The sequence below is a fragment of the Perna viridis genome, chromosome 10 (genome assembly GCF_037379345.1).
Source record: "Perna viridis isolate PV_CMFRI_1.1 ecotype Kerala chromosome 10, ASM3737934v1, whole genome shotgun sequence".
In the NCBI taxonomy this organism is placed as follows: Eukaryota; Metazoa; Mollusca; class Bivalvia; order Mytilida; family Mytilidae; genus Perna; species Perna viridis.
The window spans coordinates 29,859,254-29,877,946 of record NC_142454.1 but is presented as its reverse complement, the minus strand read 5'-3'; the positions used below and the strand labels follow the sequence as shown (position 1 = coordinate 29,877,946).

The following is an 18,693-nucleotide window of genomic DNA, read 5'->3' as shown; positions in this document are numbered from 1 at the left end:
AACTTTCTTTCAATTGGAGCAAATGATAAATAATTCCCATTGAAATAATAATGTTCCAATTGGAAATCAATATTGAAATATTTTTTTCCAATGAGAAAATTAATTTTCCAACAGGAATTTTTTTTCTCCAGTCGGAAGATGTTTGTTTGTTTGTTTGTTTGTTGGGGTTTAACGTCCGAGCAGCAATATTTCAGCTATATTCAAGCGATGAACATGAAATTGATGATAAAATTAACATGAAATGAAAAAGGGATGGGACAAAAGGACAATGGGTTCGACAAATTTTGATTGCCACTGGAAATAGGGAGAGGTGGGTATGCTCGGGCAATTTAGCCTCCTGTGGCGGAGCCCTACGGTTCCTACTCCGGGAGAATACCACAGTAGGGTTCTTTAACGTGCGAGGAACGTGGCAACTTTCCCAACACGGTGCACCACTATGGTTTGCGGTCAGGTTTTCCGTATTAAAGCCTGACAACCCCAGCATGTAACACGCCAGGGGTACCCCATTCAACCACCTGGGGCACACATCCCAGTTGCTCTGTGGGCAGAGCGCCCTAGCCCCCGGCTAGGTTTCTGAGCACTATTTAGTCGCCTTTTACGACAAGCTTAGCGCTGCTGCAGGCCTATTCTTTTAACACCCGGACCTGCACGGGGCCCAGTGGGAAGAAAGTTTCCCACTGGAAATTTTTATTTGCAATTGGAAAAAGTGAATTTCCAATGGGAAAACTGGTTTTCCAATTGGAAGGTCAATATTCCAATTGGAAAGTCAATATTCCATTTGGAAATCAAGTTTTCCTACTGGAATAAATTTTCCAATTTTTCTTTTTTCAAAATTTTAAGAATATGTTTATTATCTTCACACTGAAATTATTGTATTTGTTTTTCCAACTTTATTCCGCAGAGTTTGCTGTATAATATAATATGTTAACTCTATAAATGGCGATTAGGGGATTTGCAAAAATTGGAATTGCAAATTTAAATTAGAAAGAGTTAATGTGCACCGTTCTCCCAAACTGGAAATTCAAATTTGGCAAAAAACTCGTGAGGTGGACCCCTCTTCAAGGTGTCATAAACAAATTTCCTACGGCAAAGCTTTTACAAACCATTCAGGGTTAATTAGCCACCATACCGGTTATTAGTTCACTACCAAATTTCCAGGGTGTGCATATGAACCGTTCTCCCGAACTAGAAAACGGTGATAAATTTACAGGCCATTTATAATTCAGGCTTTCTGACACTTGCCAAAATAAAAAACTTTAACATCAACCGCAGAGCTAAAACAAAACTCATTCAACTTTTTATCCTTGCTCCACATGCTGCATACACATTTTAAAAAGGAACTATGTCCGAGTACACGAGTCAAATCGAGGCTCTTCCATCTCAGGGAAAATCCCCAAATGTTATTTATAGCTATAAACTATTGAACTGTATGTATTCAAATAGTTTGTTTGTTTGTTGGGGTTTAACGCCCGAGCAGCAATATTTCAGCTATATTCGGTCAATTTGGCGGAGCCCTATGGTTCCTACTTCGGGAGAATATCACAGTAGGGTTTTTTAACGTGCGAGCAACGTGGCATCTTTCCCAACACGGTGCACCACTATGGTTTGCAGTCAGGTTTTCCGTATTATAGCCTGACAACCCCAGGATGTAACACACCAGGTGTACCCCGTTCCACCACCCGGGGCACACAACCCAGTTGCTCAGTGGGCAGAGCACCCTAGCCCCCGCTAGGGTTCTGAGCACTATTTGGTCGCCTTTTACGACAAGCTTAGCGCTGCTGCAGGCCTATTCTTTTGACACCCGGACCTGGACGGGTCTGTCAAATAGATGAAGAGGGATCAGGAATTTGGTGGTGAATTAACCGGTATGGTCTGTAAAAGCTTTACCGTGGGAAATTTTCTGACCCTTTGAAGAGGGGTCACCCTCACGAGTTTTTTGCCACATTTGAATTTCCAGTTTGGGAGAACGATTTATATGCACACCCTGGAAATGTTGTGGTGAACTATTCGGTATGGAGACTAACTAACCCTGAATGGCCTGTAAAAGCTTTGCTGTAGGAAATTTTTTATGACATTTTTTGCCAAATTTGAATTCCATGCTAGGGAGAACGTTTCATATGCACACCCTGGAAATTTGGTAGTGAACTAACCGGTGTGGTGATTGACTAACCCCAAAATTGGGACCCCCGAACACACACACACACAAACACACACACACACACATCTTATTTTTCTCATTCTAGTCATGAATTAACTATTTATAGAAATGTCTTTTGAGGAGTGAAATTCATCAGTGACGGGTAATTATTTGTTTTTATTTCGTTTATTTGTTAATTCTATTTTGTTTGTTTTTCTGTTTATTTGTTTTTGTTTACGTGTTTTGACAAAAATGGGATTGAAGTTATTTCTGTATCAATAAATTTTGTACATATATAGAAGTGGGATTGCTTATTTTCAACATTATTCTTTCTTTATTTAACTGATTTGTGTTATAAAATCAAAGTTAACGGAGTTATCAATCTCAGATCTACAAATGAAGGCCCTAACCCTGCGTCCAAAATGAATTATATCAGTATGAAAACTACTGTCTAACTCCTATCTAGGAAAAGCTAAATAACGAATGAATTCAATTTTTTCGATCTGTTTTTACATGGAAAATACATCATTTAAAAAAATATTAGTAAGTAGACTGGATATTTTGTCGCCTTTAGAATCAGTCAATGTTAAGTCTAGAAATAACATTCAAAATTTTATTTTAAAAGTTTTCAATCTCAGTTTCAATAAACCAATTTGAAATGCATTTGAAGTACGTGTATAAAAATAGCGTTCAATTTGTCATAATTTTATTACGAATTTATCCAATGATACATGTGAATGGCACAGTCCTTTGTGGGTTTCGTATGTTTTATGTCTTTTTTTAAGTTTTCCCGCGCTTTCTTATTGTTCACTGCCTGATTGTTGGCTAGCATGATCTAGATTATTGTTCGCTGGCTTATTGTTCGCTAGCTTGAGCTTGGTCATTCTATCTGGCATAAGCTACATGTACACGTATAACGGAAAGAGGCAACCTGTAAATTGTACCTAGAAGCGAGAGAGAACCTTAAAATATAATTATTCAATAGTACAAATAGTTTATTTTGACGGCATTGTCATAAAACTTTTATTTATTATATATGTATATATATGTAAACTTTGGTATGGACAGACAGACTGAAATTTTAACACACTATATACGGTGTACTAAACAATTAACTTACCTGTACTAGCTGAGACCAGCATGTTTCTTAAACCGAGTGTAACTGAAGCAGCAAACCAAAACATTTGTAACATGCTGAAAGGCGTTTGTGTCAATGAATTCTTAGTAGATTACTTTATAACAGTAACTGACGAATTAGGTCTTCTAAATAGTAAACTTGACGGTAGGCACACAGTATATATATGCTTTTCCGGCAAGTTCACTTCCTGGTATAGACACCAGTCATAAAAAGAATACTGCAGGCTTAGTTTATGGTAGAACAGTAGTATTTCTTAGGGGGATACAGAGATTGAAAAAGCGTGACGGAATGCGCTGACCGATCAATGACTTGTCGCGCACCGTCACGCTTCAGTGATTTTATTTCATATTAACCGTTTTTTTACCGAAACACTGGACGACGTCAATGTTTCTTAAAACAAGTGTAACATGCTTACATCATTCTACTGTACAAAAACTGGAGCAGGATTGTTGAACACCATTAAACATATTTTATACGATTTTTAAAATCCGTGTGTCATCAGCATAAAAAAAGGGGGAAAGATACTTAAGTTGTTGCCTATAAAAAACAGTGTGCTTTTATAACACTAGCGGCATTCTGTCACCAACGTGGTGATTTTTTTGGCAAACCCGAGAGACATGACAGATTCTTTTGCACACATATAAGTACATTAATTGTAGTTTGGAACATGGGGGAAATCTGAAACATGCTCATCAAACTCATCAATCACACCATATTAATGTAGGATCATTCAGAGTAATCTTTATCTTTGTATCTCCCTTTTCAATGACTACTTACTAGTTATCCCTAATACGATCACAGGCGAGATTGGGAATTTTTTCATTAGAATGTAAGAAAATTGAGTTATTTGACAGAGTTTTCTTCCCTTGAAATCTCCATTTGCAGTGTATCAGTGAAATTATAACTCGTATAACCAAAAAAGATCTATGGTAGTTGTGTTCTTAATTAATTGAATCTGATGGTATAAAATAATACAATAACATCTGTATTCGTCTAATTGTGTGATTTGTTAACATGCATGCTTTACCCAATGCCTGCTTTTTAGAAAGACAATAACAAAAAAGGGTCTTAAGTGAAACCAACCCTGTATTTATAGTAATTGGAGTTTCTTGTTATAAGCAATGGACGACCCTCTCGTTTGAAGCAAGCGTCTATGACTATAAACCAGTAATACAAATGTTCGTAACTATGAAAAAAAATTAACTGCAGTTACTGCAACTTAAATTTACGACATAATTTTTCTGATAAGGTCATTAACAAAACATTACGGTGTGATTTGTAATTATATAAGAGAAAAAAAAAAAAACCAAAACATTTGAATATGGATTTAACAATCAAATATGTAATATCATATCAGTGATCGAACAATATATGTAGTGTGATTTTTAATTTCGTAAGTAATGTGATTTAAAGCTCCATAAATACAATGTAATTCGATTTCTAACCCCGTAAGTACATTAAACTATGTGAGTTTGAACTTCGTAATTATATCATTATGTGATTTCGAGCTCCATAATGTAATAAGGAATTTCGTTGACAATGTGATTTCGAGCTCAGCAAGTACATTAATACACTGTATGCAACTATGATCTTCGCAAATAAAGTAATTTCGAATCCCATTAGTACAATGTAATGTGATTTTGAGCTCCGTAACTTATGTGATTTCAAACTTCGAAAATAATGTGAATTCTAGCGGTGCTATAATTAAAATATTGTATTGGACGGATCCACACACTTAAAAGGAAGCGGTATCAGGCGTTGTTCCTCTGAAAAAAGGGGATGCTAGGCATATTTGCCAGTTTGCCAGTTTTTTGTCGATTTCACCCATGAAATGACAAATTTTCCAATAATAGGGGATTGCAAACAAACTCCACCCCTGCACCCCCTCTGGATCTGCCACTGTATGAAGGTTAATGTACATGTACTTCGTTTTTCTTTTATATTATTTATGTTACCCTGGGATTACGTTATTCAGATATTACGGGGAAATTAGGAGCAAATTTAATAACAGTTTCATTTCGTGAAAGTTTTGTTTTGTACAGATAAGAATACATGATAATCTCAGATATCTTGATGATTAATGAAAACAACTAAATTATATGAAAGCGAAATTAGAACACACATCCGTCCCTGGTTTATTTCTTAGATCATTCTTTCTCCGAATCACGAAGATAAAATGATACATGTATACACGATATGATAATTGTACTTTTTCAACGCTTCCTGATTTACTAAAAATGTATCACTCTTCCTCCTTTCAGGGTTTCGAGTCCACCTACACTTGCGATCGTGTTTGAGGGAGCAAACATGAATTCAATACACAAACTTTGGAGGATGCATATATTTTATAACACACCAGTAGTCATGTAGCACGCCGGTGGTATCCAATTCCACCACCTGGGGCACACAACACCGTTGCTCCGTGCCCCCTGTCAAAGTTCTGAGCACTATAAAGTCATCTTTTACTAGAAGCTTAGCGCTGCTGGGGGTCTATTCTATTGGAACCCGAACCCGCACTTCTAGATTGATTGTTGGGGTTTAACGCCCGAGCAATATCTCAGCTATATTCAGGCGACGAACATGAAGGGGACGATAAAATGAACATGAAATGATGTAATGATGAAATGAAAAAAAGGGATGGGACACAAATATAATAAGGTTAAACAAGATAAAAGGGATGGATGGGTAGGGTCTGGCAATTTAGCCTCCTGTCTACTCCTATCGAATACCATAGCAGGGTTCTTTAACGTGCGAGGAATGTGGCATCTTTCCCGACACGGTGCACCACTATGGTTTGCGGTCAGGTTTTCCGTATTATAGCCTGACAACCCCAGCACGCCAGGGGTACCCCATTCCACCACCAGCCACACACCCAAGTTGCTCAGTGAGCAGAGCGCCTAGCCCCAAGCTAGGTTTCTAAGCACCACTAAGTCGCCTTTTACGACAAGCTTAGCGCTGCTACAGGCCTATTCTTTTGACACCCGGACCTTCACGGGGCCCCCACTTCTAGAGAAGACACATTTAAACAACAAATCTAGCTGACCTCGACTACACACTGTGGGAGCAATCATTTGTTTTTTATTCGTGTGTTCTAGGAATTTTCTTTCCTGTCTATTTTCTTTTCATGGACTGCTCTACCTTTTTGCTTCATAAATATTTGGATCCTTCCTTTTTACTTCAATATTCGTCCTTGCCCCCCCTTCTCCATAACAATTCAATGGTACTTTTCTTAAATTTAAGGTAAGTGCGACTGATTTTTTTTTTCCAATCAGCGTACAAATGAAACATCGGCGTGCCAGTTTGATCATATTTCTTCACCAGAAAGTAGTTACTCCAAATTTACTCCCGGTACCTGCCAAAACTCCCTGCAATTATATCACCAATTTTAGGCAAGCCCAAAGAAAAGACTTACCGATTTCGTAATATATTGCTGTTCTGTTGTTTTTGTTTTTGATTTTTTTAGGAAAACAGTTCAGAATGGATTTTTTTTTTGTCGTAAGACAATTGGAGGTTTGCATCGTTCATAATTTATAAATACTTAAAACACCGAGGCTTCATTCCTTGCATTGCATATGTTAGAACCTCTCTGTGATGTATTTGACTTTCTTTTCCGATAGTTTTGGTTATGAGTACTTCTTGTAATATTTTGATTATGATCTTTCTACATATTTGATTTTAAAGCTGCTGATGAGAGGTTACTCCTTGAAATACGTGTACAGCATATCGAAATTTACAATATATAAAACTGTTTTTGTATTTATCCAACACGTACATGTAATATAATTTTACAAGCTCGAAATTTCGCACCATCCAATACACTAAAGCGGTAAATGAAATAAGACGTTGCAGGTTTATTCACGTGTTACAAGGATATGCCTATGTAATAGATGCATGCTACAGTACATGTGACTGTTATAACGATTGTTTTGGAAAACAAGGTTAGAATTTGATCACTTTGAATAATAGATTTAAGGGCTCAAGATCCATTTAAATGGAGAAAAAGGGGTTTAGGGGCTACATCTTTATATATGTATGCATAGCAGCAACGTCACACCAAAAAGTTCACGAAAGTATAGAATAAATATACATGAACAATGCACTTTCAAACTGATTAACAAGATAAACGATTGTTTGTTTATGGTTGTTAAACTTGAAAAAGGATGTCACATCTGCAGTTGTTTCCCCTTTCTTATCGGCATCGTAAACAAAGTTTACGTTTCGCGAAACGTGGGGAAATTAAGTTACCTTCCGTACACATATTGTCTCGCAACCTTAAAATTAAGTTACGGCACATTACTTTCACGTTAAAAACTAATATAAAGCTTATATCCAAATCTGAGCATTTTGAATATTTGGCTGGAAAATTAGTCACCAGTGCATTTGTCTTGAAATGCCAAAGTTTAGATTTAGCATGTCATTTTCATCAAAATCGGACGACTTTTAAATTTTTGCAGGAAAATCGGTTGCCATGGCAACAGCAACTTTCGAAACTTCTTGAAATATTAAAGTCCAAACTAGTATGGGTATACTAATAATAATAATAATAATAAACGGAGTAAAAAATATCTATCATAGTGCGTTCAACTATAATTGAATTCTAAAAGAACCAATCGAATGTTCATATCCTTTTTTTTTCATATATATCCGTTTGAAAACAGACAGATCCAGGGTCAAAACAAAAACAAAAACAAGAAAATAACAGTAGACGGATACATCACGTGCTTTCAGTCACATGACTATTTATCTAAATTAAAAAAATTAAAACAGAAAGGGTACAATAGTTCTGTGTTTCATAGCGTGTTGTCAAATTAAGGTTGTATTTGTATCTTGTAATCTTGTATTGAGAAATAGATATGAATGTAAATAATTTTAGTGTTATTTTATATGCAATGTATTAAGTGCTCGTGACGTACATGTATGAGAAAGTATATAATGATGGGGTTACTTTTCAAATATAACATATTGCGTTGTACAACCTAATATGTTTGGCTTAAGTGTGTATGTAAACTGGTGTAAATACGGCGTGTATTTTCGATCACAGAAACTTTATTTTCAAAATCCATTTAAGAACTATATAAATTAATCTGCGTGATAACAATTAAAAACAAACAGTCGATACTGACTAATTTATCGAAGAGCGATCAAAGTATTACAAGCTTCCAGCTTTTTAATTTGAATGTAGAAATACATGTAGAGTATCTAAACAATTACAATTCTATTTTTTGAGGCAATGGCAATCACACCACCCCACCACAACCGAAATTCAATTTCCAAGACTCATTTTAATCATACGGGTACTGATTCTGAATTGTTCCTGCTGAGCTCTTCGTCGAAAGCCACGTATATCAGTATACCAGCCAATAATGACCAATTCATCGAAGAGGAATCAAAGTATTACAAGCTTCGCGCTTTTTAATTTGAAAGAGCAATCAAGGGAACCAAGGTTATAGCGGTAATCAAAAGAATGTAATCCAGGGACAAAGACCAGACATGGAAAACAGACATACACAAAAAGAACATAAAGTAACTAAAATCATACATACAAAGTAACAAAAGTAAATGAGCAACTCAGACTCCACTAAAAACTGGGAGCATGGACCAGGTGCACCGGTAGGGTAAGTGTCCTCTGCTTTTCTAGAAACACCCGCCGATTTGCTCATAAAAAAGTCAAGTCTGGGGTAGACAAACGAGGAAAGGAAAACTATGACCCGTTGAATAAATCAGTTTCCATGGTGCAGATGGATACATCATAACGACCAATACATGCTTTATCTCGTACAAATAACTTTGTTCGCAAATGGACTGTCAACCTCCCCTTCATCATTCGAGTTACTTATGGACAAAATTTTGAGGGCTTAACATTCAAAACCTGTGTTACCTGGACGACGTGGTTGCATTCTCTGAGACATTCCAATCTCATATGGAAGATTTACATGGTGTGTTTGATAGGTTTACGTCTGTCGGACTGAAACCTAATCCTAAATATGTTCTTTTGCTGAGCATTCATGTACATGTTCAGGTAATCGAATACCCAAGGAAGATAAAGCGTCCCCACCAGATTGTGTAAAGGTCATAGAGAAATACTCAATTCCGCCTAATGCGCAGCAACTACTCACGCAACAAGCAGCGCACATGGACTTTCAACTGGTTAAGGATATTAATTCCAGATTTAAGTGTTGAAGCAAAACCTCTATACAAGCTACTGAAAAAGGGCACATGTTACCATTGGACCTCGGAACAAGATAATGCTTTCAATACCCTATAAAATCTCCCGTTTCAATCAGAAATACTTGCGTTTCTACATTTTAACCTAACGTTTACGTTTTTAGTTGACGCATCTTCAAGAGGAATAGGTTACATCATCCACCAAAATCATTCAGATACCGGCATTAGAGTAGTTAGATTAGGTTCTAAATCATTAAACAACTTTCATATGTCCCTACCACGTTACAGTTACTAGAATTAGTGTCTACCATTATTGATTGTTCGTCGTCTCTGCGAGGCAACCAATTTTATAGTAGAATGTGACCACCAAGCACTACGTCGTCTGTTTTTAAAACAGTTTAATGGAGCAATATATGAAAAGTGGCTCTCTATCTTACAGCAGTACAGTTTTGATATTCTCTACAAAACTAGAATTCAAATGCAGGTCCCTGATGAGCTGTGGAGGTGTGAAGCAGGAATTGGACGAAAACGGTAGTCCAAATGAAAGTGATCCCCATAATCCTTACATTGCGGAGCAAAATTGGAATATCTAGTTACCCGGTGGAAAACAGTTGCATGAAATAATACGTCAAAAGTCAGATCAGTCTAGAAACAATAATGGTGCAGATTTTATGGATACAGCACTAGAAATTTGTGATTTAGATGCTGGTTACCTTGGTGATTCCTAGAAGCATTCTGATACAACTTTTTTACAATGTGTAAATGGAACAAAAGGAAGTTCCAATAAAAGACATGTGAAAATGTGGATACAATTGAAATTGAAATGGGAACTGATAGCAGTTATCTAACTATTCATAATGTTAGTATGATGAACCAGTTTCACGTTGCAATGTTGTCTGACTTGTAACCGTCTCTGTGGAAGTTGAAGAATAATGAGTGTATGTTTCGGGACTGTCTGAAGGAATTTAATGATGGCATCTAGGGAATAATTCATTTTATATAACAGTATTATTCTTGTGTTCAAAGTTCTAAGAGGTAGGCTTCTACAATTTCGATGCTGTATCATGTGACAATAGATATATTGTGATACCTGTTAATCACCAACCTAGCTTCAAGCCTTTGTATCATTTCTTTTTTGTTCATGTGTATTCGTCCAATATACAGTAGGCATTTTCTAGTAATGGCCTGATTAGCGATTTATATGCCTGCTCCATTTGTACATTGGTGGTACTGATGTTTGAATTTCTTTTCAAGAAGCTTAATGTATTGATGGCTTTATTGCATATGTTGTTCACGTGATTGTGCCATTTAGGTCAAATTGGATAGAAAACAAAGATATTTAGCTTAATCGACATGTTGATGTGTATGGCCATGTAATGTATAGATATTTTAAACAGGGTTTTTGTTACTAAAAATTGAAAGAACATTACATTTATCAGGATGGAATGCCATGTACTATTTTCGTTCCTTTTCTTCTAGTTTCTCTTTATCAAGCAGTCGATGTTTGATTAAACTGGTAGATCATCGGCGAATAAATGTATTGTCGAATTTAGGTCTACTGGCATATCATTAATATAAAAATAAAAACAAACTGGGTCCCAGTAGAGAACACTGGAATACCCCTGACTGAACGTCAACATAGCCATATTCAACATTCACCTTGGAGGACAATTGTTCAAGTACAATAAGATAGGAAGCTAAGTTTATGTATTAATTAGTTTCGCCTTGTATATCATACATGTAGTTTCTAACCTGAAGAGTGAGTAGAATGTGACTGATTTTATCAAATGCCTTACCGAAATCATGATTACTACATCTGTAAAATAGCCCCTTATTTTAATTATACAACCAGGTTCTTGTGTACAGAGATAATTGAAAGATCACCCGGAAATGAAAATCTCATTAGAAAATTATTGTACTTAACATAAATTCTAACTGTAAATTCTTATTCGAACTTGATGCTTATTCACATCCCTCACACTTGACCCCTATAAATTTCGTTTCACACATATACTCATCAAATGAGGAAACGCACCGCTTATGTTGATTTAACAGAGACGCGTATCGTTAAAAAAAAACACTATCAATTAAACTGCGATTTGATATTTTGTTAGTGGATTTCATGTATATGTAATATCAAACCATTTTCAAAATATTCAGTTTTGATTATCTAGTCACACACCAGCTTTATCTTTTTGACAGAAGAGGTAAAAATGTTACGTATAATTATAAAAATAACAAAAAGTGTAATTTTTCTAATTGAACTCAATGTAATGCTTGACTACAAAAGAATTCAAGAGAGATTGGTTGATTGACTATGGTTGAACGTCGTATGGCAGATATTTTACAATAAGAAATTACCCCTGAACCAACACGTTGTGCCAAAGTTATAAAGTTCAAGGTTCAAAGTATTTGATTTTACCAATCATGGGCTCATAACATCAATGACAAAACAACTGTCATGATTAAATGCGCAAAAACATGTATAAAGACAATTTAAAACAAATAATATGTATTTTTGGGTGTGTTTTTTTGGTGCAATTATGTACACTCAGTTTTATCAATAAATCAATAGAACCAAAAACATATGTAACACACGATACAAGCAACAGTCCACAGGTGTGTGTATTACTCTACTCAGATACACCATGCTGACTCCGATCAAACCTCTATCTTACATCTTGCGTGCTAAGCGGAGAAGCAGTGACGTACAATTATATGACAAACCCAGGTTTCGAAGACCTTACCTTCGGCATACGAGGCGAGCACACTTGAAGGGAAGAAACCATCAGCCTGTTGTTTGCGGGTCTAATAGAAAAAGGTACTAGAAATAAACTAGTCTTAGCAAAGTATGACGTCTTATTATAACGTGGCAAAAATACAAGTTTTTGTAAAATATCGTACATGGATAATATTACGTAAAAAATGAATTGACTGCAGAAATTAATTATTCCCAATGATTCCCAGTTTTTAGTAGAGTCCGGTTTACTCAATCACTTTTGATTTTTTTTCGTTATTTTTCAGCACTGAATGAGACATATATAACTGGTGGCTTTAATAATAAGCAAAAATTGTAATTATGAATGTGAACTTTATTCTTGCTCTTTAAAATGACCATCAGCTAATGCATAATCAATAGAAGGCTAAACATAACAAAACCTGAAGTTTTCAGGCTGTTCAGATGGATTATCTTCAGTCAATTATTTACTCAGCTGATGTTTCTAAGAATCCTACCGGTGCGCCTGGTCCATTCATGCTCCCAGTTTTTAGTGGTAGGTAGCTGGATTGCTTAATCATTTGTATTTTTTGTTTGGACGCATTTTTTGTTATTGTTGTTCCGTTTTTGGCATTTCATGATAGTTGTTGTGTCTATTTTTATTTTCAGTCGTCATCCTTGACATATATATATTATGATTAATGCTCGAATATTGATTCCTTATATTACTCTTTTAGCTTAATATGCATTTAATGGCAGATTCAGGGAGGGGTGGGGTGGGGGAAGCGCCACCAATATAAAATTGAAAATTTTTGAATACTAGTTTTATTATAATTAATACACAACAAGCAAAGAAAAGGCCAACAATCAATCAAGCAAATCATTATTTAGATATGCATAAAAAAACAGAAGACAATCACATATTTCTTTAGGATGAGAACAATTCTAACCTCTTACAAAACTGTCCTAGAATTGTCAGAAGAACAGTTCTATGATAGCTTTAGAACATTTCTTGGACAGTTCTAAATCCAGCTTTTCTTACAGTTCTAATAGAGCAGGTTCTACTTCTACTAGTAGTATTGTTCTGGTAAAGCCAGCCCTGTCATAAGAGTTAGCTGTAGTCGTTGAACTGTTCTTTTTTGCCGGATCGGCTAGTAGAATTGTCATTAGAGCTGGCTCTAGAACTCTTACTTAGGGTACCTTTAGATGCATACTTGTGATCATTTGTTCTGAATCTAATATATCTTGGTAAGTATGCATAACACGCAGTAAGTCTTTCAACAGAGCTAGAAATAATTTGTTTGCTTGTCTAACAGAGATGCTTGTATACATGTATGTAACAAATATAAGAAGAGAATTTTCCATCTAAGAAACAAACCATTTTATAGTGAACAAGAAAAAAAAATTAGAATAATAAAATTGGTCGTTGCGTTAGTATTGGCGAAAGATACATACATTGAAGGTACACTATGACTGTTTTATATGTACAACACAAAGACAAGAACAAGAAGTATAACACTTAACATTGAGTTTGGCTTATTGCCCTTGTTTCCCTTGTTTTCTTTCTCATATGGACCGTCAATGTTGTCCTCTCTGTTGGAATCATCAGATGTTGACCCCTTAAGTATATCACTATGAATTGTGTTTGGTTTATTTCCCTTGTTTGGACCGTCAATGCAGAACTCTACATTGGAAAGATCAAATTTTGTACCCTTAAGTGTGTCTTTATATTTATTAAGGAATCCGACGATCTTTTTAACGACACCGTTGGGCTCATCGAGTGTTGACCCCTTAAGTATGTCCTGATATGCATAAACGGATTCGAGATTCGAGATTCTGATTTTCGGCACTAATATCTCGGTAGCATCCTTTGTGGTACACACTGACTTTAAGATCTGAAGTAACAGAAATAAAACATCTAGTGAGCAATCATTTGACTCGTAAGGGTGGTAGGATGAAATAATGTCTCCTGCGTATATTTTTGATACTAAAAAAAAAACTATTTTCAATTTCATGACAATTTGAGATCCACATCCTGTTTCTTTTCACTTATTTGAGGAAAATTTGGATTTTCATTTTTTATTTCAAAATTCTATCAATCCGCAAGCTCCCGCTCCCGCACTTTGCTAAAAAATATTCTTGGTAAAAGATAACCTCACAGCTGCTTCAATCCAGCCATAATATTCAGGCTGTTTTTGTTTATCTTTTTTTTTTGTTTCTGTTTATACACAAAATAGCATTCGATGAACTCTCAAGTTATATATATCATCTCAGAATAAATCTCTTACCAAAATTTTTTTGCATAAGCGATAATTTTATATTAAGACTTCCAGTAACGCTTCCACATCTACTGACTTGTTGTAACTCTGAACCAGGACAGGTGTCACGTGTAACTTTGGTAGATGGTTGCGTTGATTTTTTGCAATGGGGTACCCGGTATGTTGATTCAATATCACCGAGGTAAGATTGTATCTCCTTTGGTATGGCACTTAAAATCTCAACATTATAACATGTGATGCATTCTGAAAGAAACGTAAACCATAACGTATTAAGACAAACCTTTGGAATAGCGACGGCCATACAATTGATTCTAGGGTTGGGGGAGTGGTGGTTGGGTTGTAAGGTTGTGGGGTAGTGCTGACTGTAGATATAATATTTATTAACAAACACTCCAAATCAGAAAATTTACTTTCATTTGCTTTACATGCATGCACTGCTAGATTTTTTTTATTGTACAATAGAGTCTTGGGAGCGAGAAAATTATTATTATACGTACAAAGCAGGAGCCAGAACATTGATTTCATTTTTTTTCTTCCATATTACTATTTACAAAAACTTTACACTCTTTACAACTCAGACTCAAATGGTCATCCCTAAAGAAGGTAGACCTAGGGTAAGGGACACAACTATTATATATCATTGGAACATTTGTATTCATTCTGATTCAAATGAAAGCTTGGTAGGCTTTGGTGAAATTTTAATGTTTAATTCTATGTCTTATTCTAGTTCTACCTCCTTAAGCTTAATTATTTTTTCACCTATATTTATACAACGGTCTTAAGTTGGAATTCACCTGGTCCGTTGAATAAATTTACATTGTGCCTATGATTGTGATAATTTCAGACCCAATAGAAAATTTAATTATTTAGCCCTAAATGATATATTTCCATGACAACTCAAATCAAAGTCTTCAAATTTTATGACATCACATGCAGTGCAAATATTCTCAGAATAGGGCCTGACCTCTTTAATCAAAGTTTGAGGGAGGCGGGGAGGGGGGGACTGAAATCATTTTGACAATTCTACAAAGAAATACTTGTATTCAGTACATATTATTCTACTGCATGTATGTCAAAAATACTGGAAATTTATAAAATCAAATTGCCTACTTCTAAACAATGGTAATATTATTTTAATCTAATATTAAATAAATCTACATAATTGTTAAATATTATTAGAATCATTCAATCATACCATTACCAAAGAGATAGAACTTTAAGATCTACTTTCGGGCAGCAGTTTTCTAGGCGTTTTGAAATATATTACAGTCTATGAATAACAAAGGTATCGCCAAAAAAAAAAAAAAAAAAAAAAAACACACAATTTTCAATAAAAACAATTTCTTATTCAAAAAAACAAAAAGTCCTTTACACTTAGGACCGACCTGCATTCACGGTATGTTGTCCAAAGGAAAGTAAGGACATTGTCAACTGTGAATATAGCTATTACCGTTGGTTTCCATGGTAGCACCAACGAAATCTTTATGTCGTCAAAAGCAGTTAAGTAGTACTCCAGCTATGGATCATGCAAAATGGGATTCATGGGTAAAAAGCCTACATATTTTTATTTTTGATATTGTGTTTGAAATGTCATAGTAAGCAGAAATTAACACGTGGTTTTTCATATAACCTGTGCCCTTAGGAGATAAAAATTGTATAGAATGCACTGTAGATTTCAAAATTAAGGGAGATAATTCTGTAAATGACGTTGAAATACAATTAAATCTACTTGATTTTCAATGTTGATTATCTCCTAAGAGCAGACAGATTTGAATAAATAATTACACATTTCATAGTATAGACCCATAAAACAACTTAATTACAAATAGTAATCAAGGGAACCAACGTTATAGTTATAGAAATATGCAGCGTTTTTTGGGGTGTATCACATTTTTCAGATTTTGCATGATTCTTACAAAGACAGCTACTTAAGAACATTCTGAGACAGTAATTTTGTTAAATGTCTTGTAGCACAGGAAATGACCTTTTTTAAGGATTGTCATAAATTTCAAGGATGACGATTCTAGAATTATCCTTAGATTAATTTATAAAACCGTTACGATTTATGGTTATATGTACATGTGCTCATGAAGGCTGATGCGTTGAGGACAATCTAACCCTAGATCTATTACATGGACTCAAGCTTCTAGCATACAGAAAAGATTTTTGACCAGAAATTTAAATGACCCTTGGGCACTGAATGAAATGGTCACTTGCACATTTCTAAAATTGTTCTCCGGACAACTTTGGAATATTATATATATTAACGACCGTTCCTGCCAAAGAATACAAAATATTTCCTGACAATTCTAACCTAAAGTTCTACCCGATCCAAAACAATGCCTTATATACATACCCGAATCTAGGGTAGATATACCTTAAACTGGAAATTGCCAATACCAAAGAGAAATTCTGTCAAATATAATATCAATTTCAACTATACTTAGGCTGAAACAATTTTTTGTTTATAGAAAAGCAGAAGACGCTTAACCTACTGGTATAACTGATCCATGCATCCATTTTTTAGTGGTCTCCGAATAGTTTTTCCCTTCCTCTTTCGTCCACCATAGACTTGACGTTTTATGAGTAATTCGGTGGGTGTTTCTAGAAAACATAGAGGATGCTTGACTACCGGTCCACATAGTCCATGCTCCAAGATATAGGTGTAGTCCGAGTTGCACATTCACTTTTGTTTCTTTAGGTATGGGTTATTTTACAAAGTCATTCACATTTTTATTGTAATTGTCGGTTTCCATGTCTGGTCTATATCCCTGGTTTGCATTCTTTTGAATTCCCAGGGGACCTTGCTTCCCTTGATTAATTTTTGACAATTTTGTACTAAAATACTTTATCTTAACCTACCGTTCTGCTTTGCCAATTGACAGGGCTGTTAGCAATGAAAAAGCAATAGAACCTACCTAACTACTAAAAAAAAAAGGATTAATATTACTTCAGTAATGAGTGGTTCTAACTATTTCTCAACTCGAGTTGGTAAAATAAAAATTTACTACACGCGAGCAATAGCGACCATGATGATATCGTAATTTTACCATACTGAGTGAAGAAAAACATTAAATCAAAAATATTGCTTGCTCCCATTAAATCTGTAGAAAACTCAGAAATATAAATGGCGGGACAACTATAGCAGTTTATAAGTATATTATTCATTGTTTTCTTTTTTGCAGGCATATCACCAAGATTTCGCAACATAATATCTCGAGAGTTGAATTTGGTATACAAAAGGGTTATTGTGACTGACCCTGCTAAACGAGTCTATCTAAGAATTATAGTTAACTCACTGAAAATTCCTACTCTATCTTGCATCAACTACACGTACATATATATTATGGAAAGAGGCAACTTGTATATTGAACCTAATAGAGAGAGAGAACCTCAAGATAAACATTGCTCAATATCACAAGTAGTTTATTCTGACAGTATTATAATAAAACTTTTATTTGTGTCATGAGTGAATGTTTCGAATTTACACATCGATAAATTCTGGAAACAAACAGGTTTATATTTCAATTTTGAGATCGGTGGGTTGATTTATCAGTGACGTCAAAAATGAAGTAATCGTGAGTTTTAATCTACGAAAGCCAATTGAGCTTTTTTTTTTGAGACTGAAAATACTTTTTGTTGTGTTATAGCAAAACTGTTGCGAAATAACGCGAAACGTTTGTCTTGTTTGAATATGTAAGAAGGACAAAACGAATGATTTGTGTGCCTGTATTTTTTACACTTGAACTATATATTCTTCATTTTAGAATTTAAATATTCCTTTGTGTTTTGTAAGTCAAAATGGGGAGATAAAAACCTGTGTTTTTCTTAAGTATTTATGTTTTTGTTAGATCAAATGAAGTCATTTAAGAAATTGTTATATCGTGAATTTATATAGGGCGAAAATAAAAAAAACAAACAAACAAACAAAACAAAACAAAACAAAGAAACGAAACAAAGAAAAACAAAAAACAAAAACAACAAAATCGCATACCCCTTAGATTATAAGTTAAGGATAATTAGTTTTATTAATGTGAGTACAGATGTAAAATTGCGGATTTCATCACCCTAACTTGAATTATAAAAGCAAAAACTTTGGGAAGCTATCTTTTTCCTTTAAATTCAATATTTGGAAACAAACATAAACTGATCATATCATCAACAGAAATGACATAAACAAAAAGTATACATCTGTTACGCTAGCCGAAAGTTGTTTGGAAATAAGATATTTTCGTAATCAGAGGTACACAAATTATCT

The 18,693-nt window shown here is 34.9% G+C and overlaps 1 protein-coding gene across 2 annotated transcripts in view; it reads right to left on the bottom strand.

Moving 5' to 3' along the window:
* Positions 1–3,416, bottom strand: part of LOC148605307 (uncharacterized) — a 60,232-nt gene extending 56,816 nt beyond the window's left edge. Inside the window, exon 1 of one of the 2 annotated variants that reach the window (XM_088551196.1) lies at positions 3,258–3,416. In XM_088551196.1, the coding sequence (XP_088407322.1) occupies positions 3,258–3,330 (73 nt within the window). In that variant the 5' untranslated portion in view covers positions 3,331–3,416. The remainder of the gene's footprint in view (positions 1–3,257) is intronic. The other variant, XM_088551195.1, reaches the window with a different exon arrangement.
* Between the last annotated feature and the right edge of the window lie 15,277 nt (positions 3,417–18,693).